The following is a 24002-nucleotide window of genomic DNA, read 5'->3' on the forward strand; positions in this document are numbered from 1 at the left end:
TTAAAAAATATTGAAATTTCTTAATAATACACATTTGAAAGGTCCTGATGGTCTTCGTACTCATACACTAAAAATCATCAAACACAATTTGCATCACCTTTATCAAAAATTTTAATAAAAGTTTCTCTTCATCTTTAAAAATAGATTAAGTAACTATGTATAGAGCCGAAAACTTTAAGAAAATATAAGTTCGGCTTTGGGCCGGGGAAAGGAACGGACGAAACTATATCGCAACTTACAGAACATATTTCTGGAAATATAGATCGCGGAAAGAAAAACATTCTACTGTTCTTAGGCTCAGCCAAGGCTTTTGATACAATATCGCATAAACTGCTATTCAAAAGATTAAAAAATATTGGTATTGTAGTTAAGCCCTAAGAATGGTTTAAGAGTTACTTAAAGGGTAGAAGCCAGCAACTCAAACTTTGTGGTACCACAGGGAAGCACATTGGGACCTCTTCTATGTATAATTTACATCAATGAGTGATGCGAGCTACAGTGGGCGGAAAAAGTATAACAATCGCAGACGATACAATAGCTATATTTGAAGGAGAGGATTAGATTCAAACTCATAAACATGCTGAAAGTGGAATCAATGCGATAAAACAGTGGCTTGACATATATCTACTAAAACACTGAATATGAAAAAAACCAAATACATAAGACTAAGCTCAACTATAAAAGGACAACCTAGCACACCATACACAATAAAAAAGGGTGGAGTCTGAAAAACTATTAAATAATGTCACTTGGAATTTTACATGGTTTTCTATTAATGGCTCATTTAGTAAAAACTTAATATTTATTCGATTTTGTTAAAAAAAAATAAACTTTGTAATTTTACAGAATACATTTTTAGTTATTTAAACTGCACTTGGTTCCTTAGAACGGGCAATCTGCCTAGCTAGGAACTAATATCGACCTACAATTCATAATAACACTTGTACTTATTTTATACTTATACAGTTATTGCAATATTATTACATTGTCATTTTGCTATATAAATGTATCTAATGTAATGTAATAAATAAATAAAATAAAAATATTTTAGTTTGATTTTAGGGTTTCATCATTTTCACTGTTCGGTTACATGAGGTATTACTAAAGTTTTCACGTTAGAGAAAACATATTTATCACATAAATAAACAAAGTACATACATAATACAGAAATGAATATATCAAAGTATATAACTACTACATTTTAAAAATTGATACAGTTTTGAATGTACGAGTATTTGAAATGTTTTTAACCATATTAAACCAAAGCTAACATATCATTTTCTGGAATGTCTATTTATTAAACTGTTGATGGAACTTTAACGCACAGTAAATAATAGAAAAAAACAATTAAACCAATTTATTAAAATTATTTCATTTTTATTGTTCTCATTTTTTAGTGGAATGGAGTTTAAAACTTGGTTTTATTGTACTTTACCTTAAAAGAGGGTGATTTGTTGTGAGTTTCTAATAGCTTCATCTTTGCTACGCTACATAAAGCAGAAATAACTCATTTAAATGAATAACAGAATGTTGAGGTTTCTACAATCAAGCTATTGACAGCGAATATGACCCTAAACAAGTTGTTGGTTAGGTTAGGAAAGGCTGTAGCTAAAATATTCTTATTTGCGTGATCTCGAGAACTGGTATTATGTCTTTGGGACGTTGACTATTTAAAAATCAACATCCGATTAAATATAACTTACACCTTCATTTTTTTCGCATTCTTTATATTGAATTGAATAAAATAACTTTCTGCTATAGTTGTTATTGATACTTATATTATCTTTTTGAGATGGATGCACCTAAGAAGTATTTAAATTTAATTTTTTTGTAGCTAATTCATCAAAATTACAAAATATTATATTTGTATTCACATTTGTCATTTTTTTAACCTACAGATTTATATGTATTCTTTCTATTACTGTCAATAACGTATGGATAGGTCCTTTCATTATTCAAATAAATAAGTACTTAATTAAAAGGGTTGAACATATTTTTTTTTTATAAACAGGTAGACTACTCTTCGAGTGCTATTATTTCCAATTGAGGTTAGGGTAGTAGAGAAATTCGTGCAATAATACATATTTTGCAATGTACAATTATTATCTGATAGTATTAATACGCTTGCGTCTGGACGATGTAGGCCCTCTGATTGGTCAAATTTAAATTGTCTGTTTCGGGTAAATTCAGCTAACTTAAAAATTAAGACACGATTTCATACTAAAATAGGATCGCCTCATAATAATACGAGATTTCTTCAAAAACATCGTTTCTGCTCATATAATTTTTGGATAATATCGAAGAAAATATGTTTCAGAAAGTTCATAATCCATTGGATTAATTACACTATAGTGAAAATTATCCACAGTTACGTGATTATGTTTGACGTTTATAAAAAAATCACGCGTTCCTTCAATGGCCGATATGCACGGCTATAGATTAAATGGCCGACAGAGCGCACCTCTAACGGTATAAAAACCAACCAAATGAATGGCGCGAATATTTAAATATGCAGCTCACAATATTTGACTACTTACGATTAACAAGCGTTTAATAAGAAGATTTCTCCTGGAAGCTTATCACTTTGTAATGGCATTTTTCATTATTATTTATATTTTTTTTGTTTATTAATTATATCTGATTTTATATTGACAAGTTTCCTAATTTCTAAAATTTCAAAATTATTTATTTGCGATGCTTTATATCCTGAGTGAAGTATTTTAAGACCTGAATTTTTTATCGAAAGTGTGATCATTTCTCAAACTCAGATTCAATATTTCCATTTAGAGCCCTGCAATATTCTTTAGCCCTGACTTCAAAGTTTCTATTGGTTCTACCTTTGTAAAAGAAATTACAATCATCTCAATTGAGTTTTTAAACTCCGGATTTTTTTGTTTGAACTTTGCTATCTTTATTATTAAGAATATATTTCTTCATTGTTATTAGTGTAAAACGCCAGCTGAATAGTACCAGGATTGTTTTATATATAATTTTAGAAGTATCGTTATCCACAAACAGAATTCTATGCTATTGTATATTTCTATCTTTAGATTTGAAGAGAATATGTTTAATTTTTTTATTTAGTATTTCAACTATCAATTTATTGGAATAACCGTTATTAAATGCTATTTGTCTTATAAATATATTGTTTTATGGTTATATGCTATTTGTTTTTTTCAGGTCTTAAAATACTTCATTATAAATAAATTTGAAATTTTAGAAATGAGGAAAAATGTTAATATAAAAGCAGATATAATTAACAAGAATTTTTTTATAAACTTTCTATTAAATATTTTCCCACTCAACTGGTCTTTCCCGTCTAACGATATTGTAATTCCTAATTATTATAAGCCCAACCTACTCTTACCCCTCCCCCCTCCTTCCACTTCTTCTTTCTCAATTGGAATCTATATTTAATTTTTGACTTCGGTGTATACACAATAAAATGTAAACATTATATTTATTTATTTATTGGACAATTTGCATAGCGCCGCTTTTGTGAGATATCACCGGGGCGCTATATTGTAGTAATCTATCTTTATATATAGATTTTTACTCTCCTGATGATGTTGTATATTTAATCTAACTTTAAACTTTATTAGATACAGTAACAGTTGTAGGTAAAGAATTAACACCAGTCGGAGTAAAATTAACACCTTTTAATTAAACCGACTGCTAATCTCATTGCGCAATTACCTTCCTTTTATTCATAAACACGAGTACAATCAATCAATATGTAATAATCTATTATTTAAGTCAACTTTGTTATAACTATCTTTAATTGTAACAAACTAAACGATATTGATTCAATTTATAGACATTGACGCTTGTAACACATATTTAAGCACTGCAAGTCTCCTATGAGCTAATTATATTAGGTACCTAAGATAACAGTTAATATCAGTTGTAGACATGTAGTCAATAATAGTGTTTTATTTGAAATAATCCATCACAAATACGTAAAAGGTCATTTATTCAAACAACTGTAATTCTTATTATGCGTAAATTTACCATGTTATTATTAATTAACTCCTTCCTGTTCCGTGTTTTAACAATATATATACTCACCCTCTCTCTGTGAATGTCCTAATATCTATCTATTATATGTAACTGTTGTTAATATCACTTGAAATTTGCGAAGCCCAACCAAGAGCCGCCGCAGGGCCTAGCAGAAAAAACCCGCGGAGCGGGTTTTTAACTAGTTCTTAATAATTAACTTTTAACTAGTTCTTAATTTTTATCTAGTTCTTAATAATGCGCTTCGTGAATGAATAACTTCGTAAACAGTATTGATGATTTAAAATCTCACGAATATATATTAGTATGGTTGCTTACGAAAGAAGAAATAAAAATGTGTTTTTACAGGAAAGATTGTTTATTGATCATCGTTTAGCAGGAATGTTGTTGGAAGTATTAACAAATATATACAAATTGTGTTTGAAGTCAGATAAATTCTTTGAAAATAGTTGTTAGTATTTACAGCTGGGCATTGATCCAGTCAACCAGTGCTGGTACTCTAGCCCATACTCCGGGGTAAGCAGCGAGAGCGCAGCCATTTCCCCAGGAAGTGACTCCGACGATAACTCCGTTGACGACGAATGGACCACCAGAATCTCCCTGGCAAGCATCAACGCCACCGACTCCCACGCGTCCTCCACAGATCATCCTGGCGGTGACGGTGTTGAATCCGCTGTAGGCAGATACGCAGGTGGATTGGGCAACAACGGGGAGGGTCACCTTGCGGAGAGAAGCAGGGATAGAGCCTCCGGACTGGGGAAAAGAAAAATATGATTATAATAACCCAAGTTCGTTCACACGCAGGATAATAAAAAAGTTACGCCGAAAATGACGAAAAATATTTAATTGATTTGTAAACTGTTTAAAAGTGTTTATCAATATTTTTTATATAAAAAATAGTTATAAACCATAAGTTGCTCATGCCGATGAGGCGTCCCCGTGTCGAGTTGTGCAGCTTTACGATAATTGTAGTAAATTAAAGAAATACAAAATGTTAAAAATGTGAGTTTACTCCTTAATATGTTTGTATTTAGTTGTATTACGAAGAAAGTAACTTACGGTAGTAGTTCCCCATCCGGTGACGAGAGCGCTGGCTCCAGTGGCGACGGCCAAGTCCTTGACTGGCAGGGGAATGAGCCTGGTGTTCAGGTTGTCAATGGAGATGGCAGAGGACAGCTTGAGGACAGCGATGTCGTAGTCGAGGGTGTTGGAGTTGTACGAGGTGCTGGTAACCACCGTGGACACCTTGTAGGAAGCGCCACCAGATGCGTGCAGGGAAGATCCGGCACGGACGTTCCATGCTCCGGCGGATGTTCTGGAGAAAACAAATCATGTTAGGATTGTGTGAATTTGAAAAACGATGGGAGCATCATGGGAGGATAGAACCACCTTTGCTTCAGTTTCTACTGCCAATCTCACAGTCGATAATGGAAAAATGTATGTTTTCAAAATTTTATTTCATAATGTTTTTATTTTCTTACCCCTGGGTGCAATGAGCAGCAGTCAGGATGACGGTGGTTCTGATGATGGATCCTCCGCAACGGAGTCCTCCGTTGTACTGGAGAGCCACTTGCCATGGGGCATCCTGGATGGAAGCTGCAGTTCCTCCAACAATGGGAGAGGAACCGATTCCACGGATGGGACCGATAACGGTGCCAGCTGTAGATAAATTGTTTTATTTAGTTTCATGAAAATTTTGTTTCTTTTCTGTTTTGCAATTTAAACTTAATAGTTAAATTATATCAAAGGTGGTGATATTTGAAACATTATAAGGATAACTTACCGGAGGCAACAGCCAGGAGAGTAGCAAGTACCACGAATTGGAACATCTTGGTAATGATACTTTCTATTGATCAGGCGAATGTATTTATACCATTTCTGTACTTCGATTAACTCAATCAATTAGATTAGGTGAGATAATGCATCAGACGCATTATATTTGCACCGTGAAGGCTGAAGCCTATATTCAAATATTATTTTCTATATTTATATAAAATTAAGGCAGATTATTATTTATATGGATGTGTTGCTGATAAGGTGATTTGTAAATTATTTATAATCAGTCTTTTCAGAGAGTTGGAACGGATACGTACGACGTACGCTCCATTTTATTGGATTTTCATTTTTCAGTTTTCTCTGCGAAATCAATGAAATAATGTAAAATCAGTATCATACTTAAATCCTGCATGACAAGTGAGTAAATGCAAGGAGAAGTTAGCGAAATTCAAGAACAACTAAATATTTTTCTCAAACTATCTAAACCCTTGGTAAATAATTCGCTTTTAGACCCGTATAATATTAACTAAAATGATGACGTTGAGAAAGCAAAGAGATTTTGTAAGAAAAACCATCTATTTCGGAAACCATTCTCTTTCCACTCATGCATCATGCTTTTAGTCCTTGCATCCAAGAACATTTGATTATTCTTTCAAAAAGTAAATTACGAAAACTCGAATTTCCCAGTTCCTAAAACCTTACACAATTTTTTTGTCTGGATACACTTTCCTACCAATTTTGCCGGAAGATGAAAAACATTTATTTTTAAGTTGCTATAAATAGGAAATTTTTACGGGAAAATTTTACTGAAACATTATTACGCTACGTGAAATTTGGAAAAAATTTAATCTGGAAATAAATAAATAAATTTCCAAATCAAAAGTTTTCCAAATTTCACATAACGAAATATAAAAGATAAATGTTTAAATAAATATTTCCCGAACAATTCACCGAGCAAAAGTTTCCGATTTGTCTCAACTTCAAGATAAATGTCTAAACAAATATAACTTTTTCCAAAGTCTAATATATAAATTGAAAGGAAAAAAATCTAGCTTATGAACCAAATTTCATGTGCAACGATATTTTCCTGTGACTGTTATTTTGCGGTGACTACTTCCACTGGATTGCCCGATATTATTTTTCCAAGGACGCGGCTGTTTTAGAATTTGGTTCCTTTTGGCTTTTATAAAATTTGAACATTTTCGCTGAGCTTACGAACAAAAAAATGTATCTACAATGATAAATTTATACGGTCAGTGGGAGAGTTTTCATAGCGACTGGTTTCCACCCAGGCGTCTTGAATTAAATTTCTCCATCCAGGAAAAAAATCTAGCAAATTTTTTTAATTTTGAAGTGAAACTTCTGTACGCGCGTTATGCAATTTCGAGGACCGGAGTAAAACCAACTCATGACCGTCATCAAAAACCGTGATCATTTCGCTATAGGAGCCTAGCCAATATTATATACCTACTTTCGTTCGCTCTCCAAACTCAGCTTCGCGGTCTAGAGGAAAAGCGCCCGATTGTCGTCGTGAAGAACCGAGGTTCGATCCCCGCTTTAACTAAAAAATTTTTTCTTTTTGTAATTTTTTTAATAATAATTTTTTTTAAAGTGATAAAATGCTCTCGTGCTGCGACTTTTAGATATTTTGACAATATGATATTTTGTTCGAATACGTAATAACCGCGGTCTAGAGGCAGAGCGTTCGACACTCGTTATGCAGGACCCGGGTTCGAATCCCATATTTTCATAACTTTTTTTATTTTTTATTAACGATTTGTAATAATGTAGTAAAAAATAAGATAAATTTGGTAATTTAAATTTAATTTACTTTACAGTACCTATATGATATTTTGATCGAAATATAGCTTACAAATCGTGCCGGTAGAGTCGCTCGGTATTTTGATTAATTATTTTTATTTTGAATCATTAAAATTACTAATCAAGGCCGATAACGCCGCGTCGCGCGAAATATCTCTCCTGGCGGTCTAGAGGCAGAGCGTTCGACACTCGTTATGCAGGATCCGGGTTCGAATCCCATATTTTTATAAGTTTTAATTTTTTTTTATCAACGATTTGTTTTTTTACTTATAAATATGTCAATAGACAGAAAAAAAGAGAGAATGAAATGAAAAGAGAGAGAGAAGAATACTAAAGGTTTCACTTCTGTCGTGCGTAGGCTTGCCACACGCTGTATTTTTTATTTAACGGCAATATAAACTCAAGCAAAAAAGATACAATATTAAGTAAAATAAAAATATAAAGTAATGTAGTTTATTCTCAATCATCCTCACTAGGTATTCCTGTTCTGAGGCGGACTGTAGGTTGTTGTATGTATGATGATCATGATTTCTTCATCTTCTAATTTGTTGGTTCCCACAAAATATAAAATAAACTAAGCAATAAGTATTTATGTTTGTTGTCTTTAGGTTGCGTTGGGGTTACTTCATAAATTTAATAATTTCCTCATCTTCATGTTTAGTTAGCCATAATTTGATGTATTTTTTAAACATTTCTATATCCATGGTGTTTTTAATTTCAATAGGAAGGACATTATATAATTTTAGAGCATGGAAATAATAGTTTTTCTGGGCGAAAGATGTATTTAATTTTGGAATGTTTAGTAGATTTGAGAATTTCGTCCTTGTAGTGTAGGTGTGTTGTTCAGCAAGGTATTCATATTTTTGTTTAAAATTGAGTAGTGGATTTTTTGAATATAGTTTTATAATGCTAAACACGTTAAATTTTTTAAAAATTTCTTTTGATGGAGTTCTTATGGGTACTTTCAGGATTATTTTTATTATTAATTTTTGTGTTTTAACGAGCCGCTTCATGTGAAGGTTTGAGGCAGATCCCCATCCAATAATCCCATATTCTATGCGTGATTGGCAAAGAGCATAGTAGACTTTGTATAGATAATTTTTATTTAGTTTATTTTTAAGAAGTACATGAGCTTTGTAAGTTTCTTTGTAATGCTATTTATGTGAGTTTTTCATAGAAGATTTTCATCGATTTGAACGCCGAGATATTTTATGTTTCTGGAGGGTGTTATGGTGGGGCAGTGACATGATTGCGTTAAGTTTTTTCGTTGACAATCATGTATTTTGAAAGCATAATCCTCAGCTGGTTGTCCTCTAGCCGTTATAGAAAATTGTAATCGTTTTGTTGACATTTAGTGTAAGTGAGTTTGGTTTAAGCCATTTGTGCAGAAGTACAAGCCCATGTTCAGTTTCCCTGTAATTGGTTACCCAATCCCTTTCATTAAATAAAATAACGATGTCGTTGGCAAAACAAATTATTTTTCTTTTTGTGTGTTAGTTACAGATATCGTTAGTATAAATCACAAATAATAAAGGTCCAAAGACACTTCCTTGCGGTACAACATATTTTATTGGGAGAGGTTTACTTTTATGCTTTTCAATTTTAACACACTGTGTACGTTCTGACATGTAACTTATTAGAAGGTTTAAAATTGTGTATGACGTCCCGATTTTTTTTAGCTTCGTGAAAAGAATTTTATGGTCTATTGTATAAAGGCCTTTTGTAGGTCAATAAATATTGCCAAAGATTTATTTCCCCCGTCTAAACTTTTCGTGATCGTATTTATGATATTCTCTATGCCGTCGGTAGTACTCAGGTTTTGTCTAAAACTATAATTTTGACCGGTCAGTGGTTGAGTGGGCATAGCGCTTGGGTCTCACCCGAGCGTCGCGTGTTCGATTCCTCGGCTGGCTAAGTCCTCCATCACAACACAAGCAACATTTTCGGCTTTCTGTGGTGGTAGTAGGAGATTTTCAAACATTGTTGGGTTATCCGTGACCCGGGAATGTTTGTCTTTCTTTTTTAAAAAAAAAAAATTATAATGAGTTTTCGATATTAGGTTATTATCTTCTAGGTACTTCATAAGTTGTATTTTTAGCACTTTTTCCAATATTTCAGAAAAGGTACTTAGAAGGCTTATCGTCGAAAGTTATTGATATCATTTGACATCCTTGTTTATATATAGGAATGAAAATTGCTACTTTAAGGGACGTGGAAAATATGCTTTTAGTTAAAGACAAATTGATTAGATTTGACAGTGGGAAGGCAATTTTTTTCACCGAGACGTTTTATTGCATTTGTTGAGATTACTTCATCCCCCGATGATACATTTGGTTTTAAGTAATTATGTTGTTGATTTCGTCACTGGTTATTTGTTTGAAATTTAGTTCCCTTTCCATATTGCTAGCTTTATTTGGTTCGACTGCATCATTATCACAAGGTGTAATTTATTTTGCTAATTTTTATTCAATGTTTGTGAAAAAAATATTAACGCGATCAAGAATTTTGTCAGGGATTTCAGCAAGTAGAGTGGGAAACTGGTTTATGTTCAGTTCATCAACTTTTGATGTATTACTGGTGGATATAGAATTGGTCGCTTCATTTAAAATTTGCCACATTTTTCTGGGATTATCGTTGCATGCTTCTATTTTTTTATAGAGGTATTCTTTTGTAGTGTTAATGATGTTTCTGCAAATGTTTCTATATCTTTTGTAATATCGTAGTTTGTGTATATCAAATGGATTTTACAACAGTTCACATCATCCATCTGCTATGAGAGATTAATTAAGGATCTATAATCTATAGATAATAACGCACTCGACTTATTTATTAACAAAATAAACATGCATATATCAAAAAATTCAAAAGATTAACTCATTGCACATAAAAAAATACCACTTACTCCTTGGATTAGCAGTGGTATTGAAAAAACCATACACAAATAAACCATTTACACAAAGTGGAGAAAAAAGACCCACAAAACACTCTTAAACAACAGAATTTCCTTAGGTATCGTAACATTTGTAAAGATGTTATGCGTAATGCAACAGAAAAGTTCTATAAGCATCAAGTCGGCCAGGATCCATCTAGTAAAAATATGTGGAAAATCGTTAAAAAAATTACCAACACTAAACATACAATAATAAACTTCTGATTGGAAACAAAGCCACCACCGATCCGGGTATAACAGATTGCCACCCTAACCAATTTTTTTCGAAGGTAGGGTATAATCTTGCGGAAACATCCTAAGTGTCACCAAAGAAACTGAAGATTTATTGGCATCTGAAATAGAAAAAAAACTCGACTATTTTTCATTTAAATTTTCACCTACGACAAATAAAGAGGTTTAAAAAATTATTGAGGTATTATTATGGACAATAATCTTAAGTGGAAATATCAAATAGAAAATTTTTCAATAAGGGTAAGAAAATTAATACACATATTCCTTGCATTACGAAATATAATCAAACAACAAAGCCTAGGAAAAATATATTTCGGATTGTGCAACTCCATCTTAATGTATGTTTGCATTGATTGGGGAGCGTCAGGTAGAACTATTTTAGATCCGCTTGTGAAGGCCCAAAAATTCGTTATTAAAGTCATTTTGCGTAAATCTATAGGTACTCTAGCGATTAGCTATAAATAAAATTTAATATACTTGATGTTCGTCAAAATAAGATAAAAGGGTTATTATTCATGAAGACAAAAATCTAGAAAATCTGTTTAAAATTGATCATAAATATATCACAAGAAGTCACACCCGAAAGGATCTCATGGTCGAGGGAGCAATACGGCAAAGTATCAAAAGTCGTTTACATATCTAGGACCGAAATCATATAGTAAAATCCCTCAAGAATTAAATATGAAAAGGGTTCAATAATAATTAAATGGTTGATTTGGCTTGGGGAGGGTGGAGTCTGAAAAACTATCAAATACTGTCACTGAAAATTTAACATGGCTACCCATTAATGGCTCATTTAGTAAAAACCTAATAAATATTTAATTTGGATTAAAAAAAACAACAATACTTTAATTTTACAGAATAAATTTTTACTGCATTTGGTTCCTTAGAACGGGCAATCTGCCCAATAACTAACTAATATCGATACAATTCATAATAGCACTTGTACTTATTTTTAATATACTTTTACAGTTATTGCAATATAACATGTCATTTTGCTATAAAAATGTGTCTAATGTAATGTAATAAATAAATAAATGAAATAAAAATATTCTAGTTTAATTTTAGGGTTTCATCATTTTCACTGTTCGATTACATGAGGTATTACAAAAATTTGCACGTTAGTGAAAAAATATCTTAATCACATAAATAAAATATATACATACATAATACAGAAATAAATAAATGTCAAAGTATATAACTACTCCTTTTAAAATTTGATACTGTTTTGAATGTACAAGTATTTGAAGTGTTTTAACCATATTAAACCAAAACTAACATATCCTTTTCTGGAATGTCTTACTATGGTGTACGTATGATCGTATGAGAAATGTGGAGATCCGCAAAGAATGCGAGGCTGATGTAAGTGTAATGAGTAAGATTAATAAAGGGATGCTTAGATGATTTAGATATGCACATCGAATGAGCGAACGGTAGGAGGAGCCACGGACATTAACAGTTCATTAACGATAAATCATGATAAATCAAGGTAAATCGATAGAAAATTCCTAAATTGGTGTTTTATTAATTAGGGCTCTAAAATTATCTTAGGACCAAAATCGATTTCTTTCCGTGTATAGATGGTTGGGAGCAGAAGAGACGCTTGGGCGGTTTACAAAATCGAAAGATAAATTGTCTTAATAGGGATGGAAAAAAGTATATAACGGCCACATTTTATTTATATTTGTAAAACCTATTTATGTGTTCAAACATAAAGGTATTTCCAAAGTACCATATTATCTGTTTTTTTATTTGACTTTGATTGTGAGGTACGAATCATTTCTCGTGTTTCGAAATTGGGTTTTTTCAAGAAGTGACAGGTAAAAAACAATGACAAAACAAACGGAAAAACCATTTTTAATTTGTAAGGGCTATAATGCAAATTTAGTCTTGATTAGAGCGACTTGACGCGCTGAGACGCCCTCAAATAAATAATTACTAATTAAATTAATCAATCAATCGAAAACAAAAATGTGAAATCAATTTCACTCCCAATTCGACGACTCCTTATGCATGCTCACAGAAAACGGATTCATAGCAACAATCAATACACCTACTCGTGAACAGGGCACGAACAAATCCTGTTTGGATCACATCAACGTAAAAAATATTAACTTCACTGACTCTTTTGTTATCCACACTTCAATTTCCGACCACTACACAACAGCCCTCTGCTTTAAAGTTACACCGCCCACAACTGCAAAAATTAAGTACGTCCCTCCAACAAACTACAAGAATTTAATTGAGGACTTGCAATTAGAATACTGGCAAAAAGTATTTGATCAAACTGATACTGACATTGCGATGAACGAATTCATCTCCATCCTTCATACATATATATATCTAAACATACAAGTAACAAACTCATACCGAACAGCCAGTTAAAACTTACGCCCTGGATATCTCCCGGCCTTGTCAAATCGATTCACAAAAGAAATCAACTCCACAAAAGGGCGCAAAAGTTTCCAGATAATATTTTAATTCAAACTCACTATAAAAAATACAGGAACTTATGCAAAACGATTATTAAAAATACTAAAGAAAATTATTATAAAACGTTCGTTTACGAAAATTCTCATTCTCCAAAACGTATGTGGGAAGCATTTCGTAATATTAGTAAAACAAAAATCAACGGGTCTTCCGAAATTAAATCATTAGATATCGGTAACACAAACTCCTCTAATCCTAAACATATGGAAAATTTTGCTAATAACTACTTCACGTCGGTGGGAACCACACTTGCCAAGAATATCCTCGATAAATGCAATAAAACTGAAACCGATCTTGCCAAGTTGGTCGCCTCTAACCTCAACCATAAATTAGACAATATACAAACATCGACGAACGAAGTCTTTGAAATAATTGACGACCTAAAGCCATCCAACGCTTGTGGACCAGACAAAGTTTCGACAAATCTGCTAAAAGTAATTAAGTCATTCATAGCAACTCCGATAGCTTTTATCTCAAATCTAAGTCTCAAATCAGGAATATTCCCTAACCATCTAAAACATTCAATTGTTGTATTACTACATAAAAATGGAGATAAATCTCTGGTCAATTCGGTCTCAAAAATGATCGAGAAAATTGTCAAAAACCGTCTTAGCTTTTACCTTGAAGATAATAACATTCTTTCTGAAAGACAATTTGGCTTCCGACCGGGTATAGGTACCGAAAATGCCATTGGCAATCTTACTAAAGTAATTTCTAATAACATCGATCGAGGAATTAAAAGCATCGCGCTCTTTCTGGATCTGGCTAAAGCTTGATACCATCTCGCACAAAATCCTTTTGAAAAAACTTCAACGAATCGGTATTCAGGGGCAGTTACTTGAATGGTTAGGAAGCTATCTAGAAAATCGAAGCCAAAGAGTTAATATTAGTGGCACTCTAAGCGATCCAGCTAATATCGAATTTGGTGTTCCACAGGGAAGTACTTTAGGACCGATATTGTTTAGTATTTATATTAATGATTTTTGTAACAGTAACCTTGCCGATCATATCATTACTTTTGCTGACGATACGGTCTTAATATTTGAGGCGAAAAACTGGTTCGAAACGCATAGAAAAGCCGAAATTGGGATAAACAATGTTAAACATTGGCTAGATAATAATCTCCTTACTCTCAACACGGAAAAGACAAAATTTATACGTTTTAGTGCAACTCAAGTGGGACAACCCAAGGAAATACTGAATATTACTATTCACATTTGTAATGAACCGAATACTTGTACTTGCAAAAACCTAGAATCCGTAGATAGTTTAAAATATTTAGGAATCACCATTGGCAAATATCTGAGATGGGAAGAACACATTAACTCAACTGCCTCAAAAGTCAGAAAACTTACCCACCTCTTTATGACCATCAGAAATATTCTCTCTGTAAAAGATATGAAATCAATATACTAGTCCATGTGTAATTCTTTACTCGAATATGCATCCCTAGGTTGGGGTGGCTGTGCCAAAACAATATTAGACTCCCTGGTTAAAGCACAGAAATCACTACTAAGAGTCATCCTCAAAAAACCATTCAGGTACCCCAGTGATGCATTATTCACGGAAATAAAAGTTCTCGATGTTAGACAACTGTATATTAGAAAAATTATATTGCTTGCACAAAAACAACGTCAGCACTTCCCTTCCATCGACCACCTTCACGACACCCGACTTTCAAGGAATAATCCAATAGTCCCAATAAAAACCACGACGTCCCTTGGGCAACGGCAATTCTCGTACTTAGGACCTAAATTATTTAATATCATTCCTAATGCTTGGAAAACGAAAAGTACAAATGTTTTGCGTAAATTGGTCAACGACTGGCTCCTTGATTTAGGGAGGGTAAAAAGTGAAGATATGTTGATCAATAGATAATCTCATTATAAAAAATATATATGTACATTATTGTCAAAACACTGATACATAATTTTTTTAAGTACAACAATACAAAAACACATATTTATCACCTCTGAATACAATGGTCAATTCTGTATTAATCTGTACTTTATTTATCAATGCTATCGATTATTTTCTAATCATCCAACTATATTATAAACTTATAAACTACCCTTCCCATTTTTTCTACCTTACAACTCCTGTAGTGATCTGTCTTTTTATTACTACTATCTGGCTGTTATTTAATTTACCGGTTTTGTTTTATATTAAGTACTAAATTATAATATGAACTAAACTTGTCAATTTCACTGGCCTAAAACAGGATCCATTCCTAGTTGGCTAGTCAAAGTTTCCGCATGTTTTATTGTATGATTTTTATGTGAAATAAGTTTATTATTATTATTATTAATTGTGACTAATGGTGTATTCTTACACCTTTTTGACGGCGTCACCTATTTTCATATAATGAAATAATAATAACAATATATCAAATAAAAATAACACTTTTTGCTTTCAGTCATTCGAGCTGCCACGCTAACAATTTTTTTTAATTTACTTATTGTAATATGTATAATATAAGTTACATTGCACATATATATTAAACAAAATATTAAAAGGTCATTTTTGGTCATGTAAACCTCACCAAAAAAGAGGAGCTCTTTTTCCCGATAAGGGAATCAGGATTCTTAAGTTGGCTGTATTTTAGGGTGCGTATAAACTGGACAAAATTTAGGCCAAAATATACCACTTCAAACTTCTTAGCATCAGTGAATTGAATGAAGATATTTTACTATGTAGAGCTGGGTCAATCGATCGTTTTAAACAAGCAAGGTCGCTTACGACCCAATTGGTCGTGAACGGATCACAATAACTCGGTCTTTTACGAACCCGAAATCCGATTACCCGTCACCCGGTTGTTTTAATTTTTGTCCGACTTAGGTAGGTAGTAGGTACTGTTACTGCCGTAACTGTTAGAACATGCCACAGATGTAAAATTGTGTTGACCGGGCGTCTCAAGTCTTACTCTCGCAACGCAAAAATAGATATGCAAAATCTGAAACAGAAATGAATTGACACTGTTGTTTCAGTTTTCAGTTGCTGGAGTAACATGCATATGGATTATTTAAATTACTGTGAATCTTTTCGATGCTGGGATAGTAAGAGAAGGTCTGTAAAATAAATGATGTTTGCATATTTTTGTTTTATTTTAGGGTTTCATCATTTTCACTGTTCTGTTACACGATGTATTATGAAAGTTTGAACCTTAGTGAAAACATCTTAGTCATATAAATAAACAATGTACACACATAGTACTGAAATATCAAATTTATGAAATATCAAATGAATATATCAAATTATATAACTGGTAATTTTTAAAAATTGATACTTTTTAGAATGCAAAAGTATTTCAAGTGTGTTTAACCATATTAAACCAAAGCTAACATCTTCTTTTCTTTAATATCATTTTTTCAACTGTTGATGAAACTTTAACGCATACTAAATAAATATTACAAAATAACAATTAAACTAATTTATTTCATTTTTATTCTTGTTCTTATTTTTGAGTAATTTATTAGTGGAATAAATTTTAAAAATTGGTTTTATTACATTTTACCTCAAAAGGGGGTGATTTGTTGTGAGTTTGTAAAAACTTCATCTTCGCTGCGCTACATAAAGCAGAAATAACTCATTTACATGAAAAGCTTCTTGGTTTCCACTTTACTAGAATTATTCATATATATCGACAACTACTATCGGCTACATAGTAAAATTCTCCAGGACAGTATTACCATAAACTAACCTAAGTTACAAAAAAAATTAAAAAATAATGTTGACGTTTCTACAGTCAAACTATTAGCTTTTGACAACCAATGTGACCCTACACAAGTTGTTGGTTAGGTTAGGAAAGGCTGTAGCCATAATTTTCTTATTTGCGTGATCCCGAGAATTGGTTTATTTCTTTGGGACGTTGACTATGTAAAAACCAACATCCGATTAAACAAAGCTAACTTCTACTTACTCCATTTTTTTATTAAATCTTTTCTAATATTCTCGCTTTTAGAAGATTGAATTAAATAAAATAACTTTTTGCTATTGTTATTATTGACACTAATATTATTTTTTTAAATGGATGCACCTAGGAAGTATTTAAATTTAATCTTTTTGGAGCTACTTCATCAAAATTATAAAATATTATTTAGTTATTCTTATTTGTCATTATTTTAGCCGTCATATTTAAATGTATTCTTTCTATAACTATTATAGAGACTGTTTGTAAGTCAAATAAATAATTTATTAATTAAAAGAATTTAACCTTACAGTTTTTTAATTGGAGAATTATTAATTAATGGAAGACTGCTCTCTGAGTGCTAAAAGTTCCAATTAATTAGCGTAGTGGAGAAATTCAGTTGCGTATTTTGCAATGGATAATTATCCTTATAAATGTGCTTCGTCCATGAAAAACCTAATAAACATTCGACTGTTGATGTTAACAAATCGTAAGAATATTATTAAGAAAGAACATATATGTTAGCGTAATGAAGAAAAAATAAAAAAATGTGTTTTTACAGAAAGTTTTGTTTATTGGAATAAATTAAGATTTGTTGAGAAGGATTGTTATTGATGAACGCAATAAAATATTACTTAGTTTGAAGTCAGATAGGGTCTCCGAAAATGGTTGTTAGTATTTACAGCTGTGCATTGATCCAGTCAACCAGTGCTGGTACTCTAGCCCATACTCCGGGGTAAGCAGCGAGAGCGCAGCCATTTCCCCAGGATGTGACTCCGACGATAACTCCGTTGACGAGGAATGGACCACCAGAATCTCCCTGGCAAGCATCAACGCCACCGACTCCCACGCGTCCTCCACAGATCATCCTGGCGGTGACGGTGTTGAATCCGCTGTAGGCAGATACGCAGGTGGTCTGGGCAACAACGTGGAGGGTCACCTTGCGGAGAGAAGCAGGGATGGAGCCTCAGGACTGCAGAAAAGATAAATATGATTATAATAACCGTAGTTCGTTCACTATTTAACTTTATTTATCAATTTATTTTATATACAAACAAAATAGTTATAAATCACAAGCTGCTCATGCAGATGAAGCATTCCTGTGTCGAGATGTGCAGCTTTACGATAATTGTAGCAAAATAAAGAAATACGAAATATATTAAAAATGTGAGTTTACTCCTTAACCCTTGAGACGTTATTGATTTGCACGGATCGAACCTTCTACAAGCTTCCATTTTTTCAACGACAATAACAAGCACTATTTCGTTCTCTTTCTGACATAAAAGAAATAATTCATTTTTAGATGAGAGGAAGAGAGATATATGCATTTTAATAATGTGCGGTCGTTCTGGGACAAATATGGTCTTAGGAGAGTATAATGCGCGCACGGCATTTGGAACTGTTTGGGTCTTAGAAGGTCCCAAGGGTTAATATGTTTGTATTTAGTTGTATTACGAAGAAAGTAACTTACGGTAGTAGTTCCCCATCCGGTGACGAGAGCGCTGGCTCCAGTGGCGACGGCCAAGTCCTTGACTGGCAGGGGAATGAGCCTTGTGTTAAGGTTGTCAATGGAGATGGCAGAAGACAGCTTGAGGACAGCGATGTCGTAATCGAGGGTGTTGGAATTGTACGAGGTGCTGGTAACCACCGTGGAAACCTTGTAGGAAGCGCCACCAGATGCGTGCAGAGAAGATCCGGAACGGACGTTCCATGCTCCGGCGGATGTTCTGGAGAAAACAAATCATGTTAGGATTGTGTCCATTTGAAAAACGATGGTAGCATCATGGAAGGATAGAACCACTTTTTCTTCAGTTTCAACTTCCAATCCCACAGTTGATAATGGAAAATTGTATGGAATCAAAATTTAATTTCAGAATTTAATTTCAGAATTTATTTTCTTACCCCTGGGTGCAATGAGCAGCAGTCAGAATGACGGTGGTTCTGATGATGGATCCTCCGCAACGTAGTCCTCCGTTGTACTGGAGAGCCACTTGCCATGGGGCATCCTGGATGGAAGCTGCAGTTCCTCCAACAATGGGGGACTGCCCGATTCCTCAGATTGGGCCGAGGACGCCGGCTAGAAATTAAACAATTTCATTAGATTTCTGACATGTTAATAGAAATATCGTTAGTACTTAGTATAGTTTGAGTTTAGAGAGGAACCGATTCCACGGATGGGACCGATAACGGTGCCAGCTGTAGAAATTTTTTTTGAATTAGTTTCATGAAAATTACTTTTAATTTTATTTTCTTTACGCTTTTGCAATTTAAAGTATTATAATATCAAAGGTGGTGATATTTGAAATATTATTAAAACAACTTACCGGAGGCCAGTAAATCAATCTTGGGCAACAGCCAGGAGAGTAACAAGTACCACGAATTGGAACATCTTGGTAATGATACTTTCTATCGATCATGCGAATGTATTTTGTACTTCGATTAACTCAATCAATTAGATTCGGTGAGATAATGCATCAAACTCATTATCTTTGCACCGTGAAGGATGAAGCCTTTATTTAAATATTATTTTCTATATTTAAATAAAATTAGTCAGACTATTATTTGTATGGATAATGTGTTACTGATAAGTTGTTTTGAAAATAATTTATAAACAGGATTTTCAGAGAGTTAGAACGAGATACATTTTATAGATTTTTCTCTGCGAAATCAATAAAATAATGTAAAATCAGTGTTATACTTAAAAATACAAGTAGTAGTTAAATATTTTTCTCAAACTAACTAAATAGTTTTAAATAAATCGTTTTCAGACCCGTGAAATGCTCACTAGAAAGCAAGGATATTTTGTAAGAAAAACAATCTATTTCGGAAACCATTCTCTTTCCACTCATGCATCATGCTTTTAGTCCTCGCATCCAAGAACATTTTGTTATTCTTTCAAAAAATAAAATTAAGAAACTTAGAATTTCTCAGTTACTCAAAACTTACACGATTTCTTGGCTCGATCCACATTCCTACCAATTTTCCCGGAAGAAGAAAATTGTGTATAATAAAATTTTTCCAAATTTCACATAACGATATATAAAAGATAAATGTGTATAATGTGTAAACAATTTGTATTTCGTGTGATTTTATTTTCATGAAACAAAAACAAAAACTATATCTCAATGTTAAAACAACGCTTGTTATTCATGTTTCCTGAATTCTTAAAATAAGCAATATACGACCGGTCATTGGCTGAGTTGGCAATGCGTCTGGGTCCCCGCCCATCACGACCGAAGCAAAATTTTCGGCTTACTATGATGTATGCATGAGCGTGTGCGAAATGTGAAGATCCGCACAGAATGCGAGGCTGATGTAAGCGTAATGAGTAAGATTAATAAACGGACGCTTAGATGATTTGGACATGCAGAGGCGATGAGCGAAGAAAAAAGTGTAAGGTGAATGTATTACAAAAATGCGAATGGTATCAGAAGTCAAGGACGCCCGAGCAAGATATGCCACAATCAAGTGAATCAGATACTTGAGTCGGGCCATGTCAAGAGTCAGAATAATAGAAAAGTAAATATGAAGTAGCCTGGGAAGGCCAAGGTTAAGATGGAGCGACAACGTCCTCAAAGATTTGTCTGCCTTGGAGCTTCGAAACTGGAGAGAGCTGGCGCGGGACCGAGATGAGTGGAGGAAGACTCTTGAGGAGGCCAAGACCCACCAGGGGTTTTAGAGCCAAAAGTGATGATGATGATGAAATATGAATGTGAACGAGGCTAGGATTATGTACTCCGTCCTCTCTGCCTACCCCTGCGGAGAAACGGCGTGTGGGTTATCTAGTTAGTTCTTCTAGTTTACCATTGTGATAGTAGGAGATTTTCAAATACCGAAAATTTTTGTCTGTCTTAAAAAGTTGTATTTACAGTTTTTTGTTTTAGTTATGAGAGGAAGTCGCAAAAGCAGATTTGAAACGTTGCTTGAAATGAAGTTTACCTTATTAACGTGATTGTTTTTTTTATTATATATTTTACCCAAAAATACAACGATAATATTTTTGGTCATGAAAATCTTAAGCCACATCCGGTATCTAGAGCGCTTGGAGACCAGCAATTGTGCATGTCTTAGTCTCACCGGCTACACGGAAAGAAATGACTTAAGCTATTTTATTAAGAATATTTTCAATATATTGGTAATTTTGGTTAAAAACGTGATTGCAGGCCTTATTTATGAATTAACATGTTTCTTTATAATTTTTTAATAAATTACCAATATATTACCGTGATGTCGGAACAGGTGTTCATGAAAATCAGAATATATTTTCTTTACAACGAAAATACAATACATACTTAATGGGGATGAAAAAGTATGAAGTTAAAACGGCAACATATTATTTATATTTGTAAAACCCATTTATGTGTTCAAACATAAAAGTATTTCCAAAGTACCATATTATGTGTTTTTTTATTTGACTTTGATTGTGAGATACGAATCATTTCTTCGAAATTGGGTTTTTTTAAGAAGTGACATGTACAAAAAAATGAAAAAACAAACGGAAAAACCATTTTTAATTTGTAATTGCCATAATGCAAATTTAGTCTTGATTAGAGCTACTTGACGTGCTGAGTCGCCCTCAATTTATTATAACTAATTATAACTAATTAAATTAATCAATCAAAAGAGGAAAACAAATCTACGAAATCAATTGTGACAAATGGTGTATTCTTGCACCCTTTTGACGGCGTCACCTAGTTTCATACAACGAAATAATAATAAAAATGTATTTAATTAAAATAACAATTTTTGTCTACAGTCGAGCTGCCTCGTTAACAATTTTGTGTATCAAAATTGGGTTTTTTCAAAAAGTGACAGGTAAAAAACAATGACAGAATAACCGGAAAAAACCATTTTTAATTTGCAAGGGTTATAATATCAAGCAAGTATTGATTAGAGCGACCGACGAGCTGAGCCGCCCTCAACTTGCAAATATATTACAACTAATTAAATTAATCAATCAATCTAAAATACATGTATGAAATCAATTGTGACTTGACATTTTAAATAATAAAAATGGGAAACACTTTTTTTAAAGTCACTAATAAAGTGACTTTAAACAAAGTGTTTCTCTTTTTTATTATTTAAAAAAAAAAAATTTTGCTTACAGTTATTTCAGCTGCCACGCTAACAATTTTGTTTAATTTATTTTTTGTAATATTAAGAATTTAACTTAAATAGTACATATGCATTTAAAAAATATTCTAAGGTAATTATTGTTCATGTTTACCTCACAAGAAAAGAGGAGCTATTGTGCCTGATAAGGGGGTCAAGATTCTTAAGTTGTGGTTGTATTTTAGGGTGCGTGTAAACTGGACAAAATTTATGCCAAAAGATACTCCTTTCAACTTCTTAGCATCAGTGAATTGTGAAATCTTGAAAATGGTCTATGGATTGGAGATATATATCATTGGAGTATAATTTACAGAGATTTAAAAATAAAAATAAAAAAAATTATAGAGAGGGGATGGCAATGCGTCTTCAGGGACCGGGCGACTCCAGTCTTATTCTCGCAACGCAGAAATAGAGATGGTAAATCTGCAACTGAAAAAATCAGCCGACATTGAAAAACTCATCAAAAAACACGTAGATGTTCGCACTCTGGGGATCGGTGTTGCACGCATGCGAAAATCGAATAACAGCGACAAATTAATCTTCAATATGGCCTCCCTGGAAGATAAAAATAAATTTAAAAAAGAATTAAATAAAGGGCTACAAGGCAAAATAAATATAGCAGAAGGAAAAAAATTGAATCCTATGGTTATAATTAGAGGCCTTATCAAGGGAGCTACTAATGATGACCTAATGCATTCCCTGGAGAAACAAAACAATAGGATAGGTATAGATTTCTCGCAAAAAATATCCATTAAATACAAAAAAAAATCATAGGAATGCACTTCTTTGCAATACCGTATTAGAATTATCGCCAAAAAACTGGAAAAGCTTGATAGAAGGTGGCCATATCAATGTGGGATACCAACGTTTAAAAGTGGAGGATCAGTCACCATTGGTCCAATGCTATAAATGTATGTATTTTGGACACACCCAATTGTTCTGCAAGGAAGAAACGGCCTGTGTTCACTGCGGGGGCAACCAAAAATTCGAGGCCTGCCCTAACAAAAAAGAGCAGCCTACATGTACCAACTGTAATAATGTAAGTCATAACGATCACAGAGCCACCAACTCAGAATGTCCAACCTGGAAGATGATGGATAAACGTGTTAGGGAAAAAGTAGACTACGCCGGAATTTGTTGAAAAAAGCTGCTGACCAATCAATCATACAAAGGAAGTACCAATCGGTGGATGACTATATACCTATAAAAAATAGCTTGAGAGTCCTGTGCATTAATGCCAGAAGACATATTCGAAACAAAGTAGACGAAATAGAAGAAACGCTCAAAAGAATACCGGATACTGTGCACGTCTTAGTTGTCACCGAAACTTGGCTGGGAGATGGAGAAGGATTTTTGTTCAACATCGATGGCTATCAGGGTACTTTTGCTTCCCGGACTACTGGAAGAGGACGAGGAGTGGCGATATATACTCACAAAACATTTAACTGTAAAGTTATTGAAAAGTGGTCAAATGAAAACTCTTTTTTAGGAGTTAGGGTTCAATATAAACATTTTAAACCATTAAATATATATGGTATATACAGGAAACCTAACAACAATATAAATGCTTTTCTAGTATCTCTTGAATCTATATTACAAAAAAGTAGCCTAGATACACTCATCTTCGGGGATTTCAACATTAATGTTCTTAAAAAAAATGATACAACAAAAAAATATATCATCACTTTATTTTCATAT

At 33.1% G+C, this 24002-nt stretch overlaps 2 protein-coding genes across 2 annotated transcripts; both read right to left on the reverse strand.

Annotated features, from left to right (window-relative positions):
* Positions 1-4366: 4366 nt before the first annotated feature.
* On the reverse strand, positions 4367-5846 carry LOC149423337 (trypsin beta-like). The gene is made up of 4 exons (XM_089632956.1): positions 5801-5846; positions 5499-5676; positions 5077-5332; positions 4367-4770 (listed from the first exon to the last, which is right to left on the reverse strand). The coding sequence occupies exons 1-4, from the start codon at positions 5844-5846 to the stop codon at positions 4477-4479; spliced, it is 774 nt and encodes a 257-aa protein (XP_089489082.1). The 3' UTR covers positions 4367-4476.
* A 12011-nt stretch (positions 5847-17857) lies between these two features.
* Positions 17858-18155, reverse strand: LOC149423338 (trypsin Blo t 3-like). The gene has a single exon (XM_089632957.1). It carries the CDS (start codon positions 18058-18060, stop codon positions 17872-17874), a length of 189 nt encoding a protein of 62 aa, XP_089489083.1. The 5' UTR covers positions 18061-18155; the 3' UTR covers positions 17858-17871.
* Between the last annotated feature and the right edge of the window lie 5847 nt (positions 18156-24002).

Source organism: Hesperophylax consimilis, chromosome 6 (genome assembly GCF_061612785.1).
Source record: "Hesperophylax consimilis isolate HC1 chromosome 6, BYU_Hcon_1.0, whole genome shotgun sequence".
NCBI classification, from domain to species: Eukaryota; Metazoa; Arthropoda; class Insecta; order Trichoptera; family Limnephilidae; genus Hesperophylax; species Hesperophylax consimilis.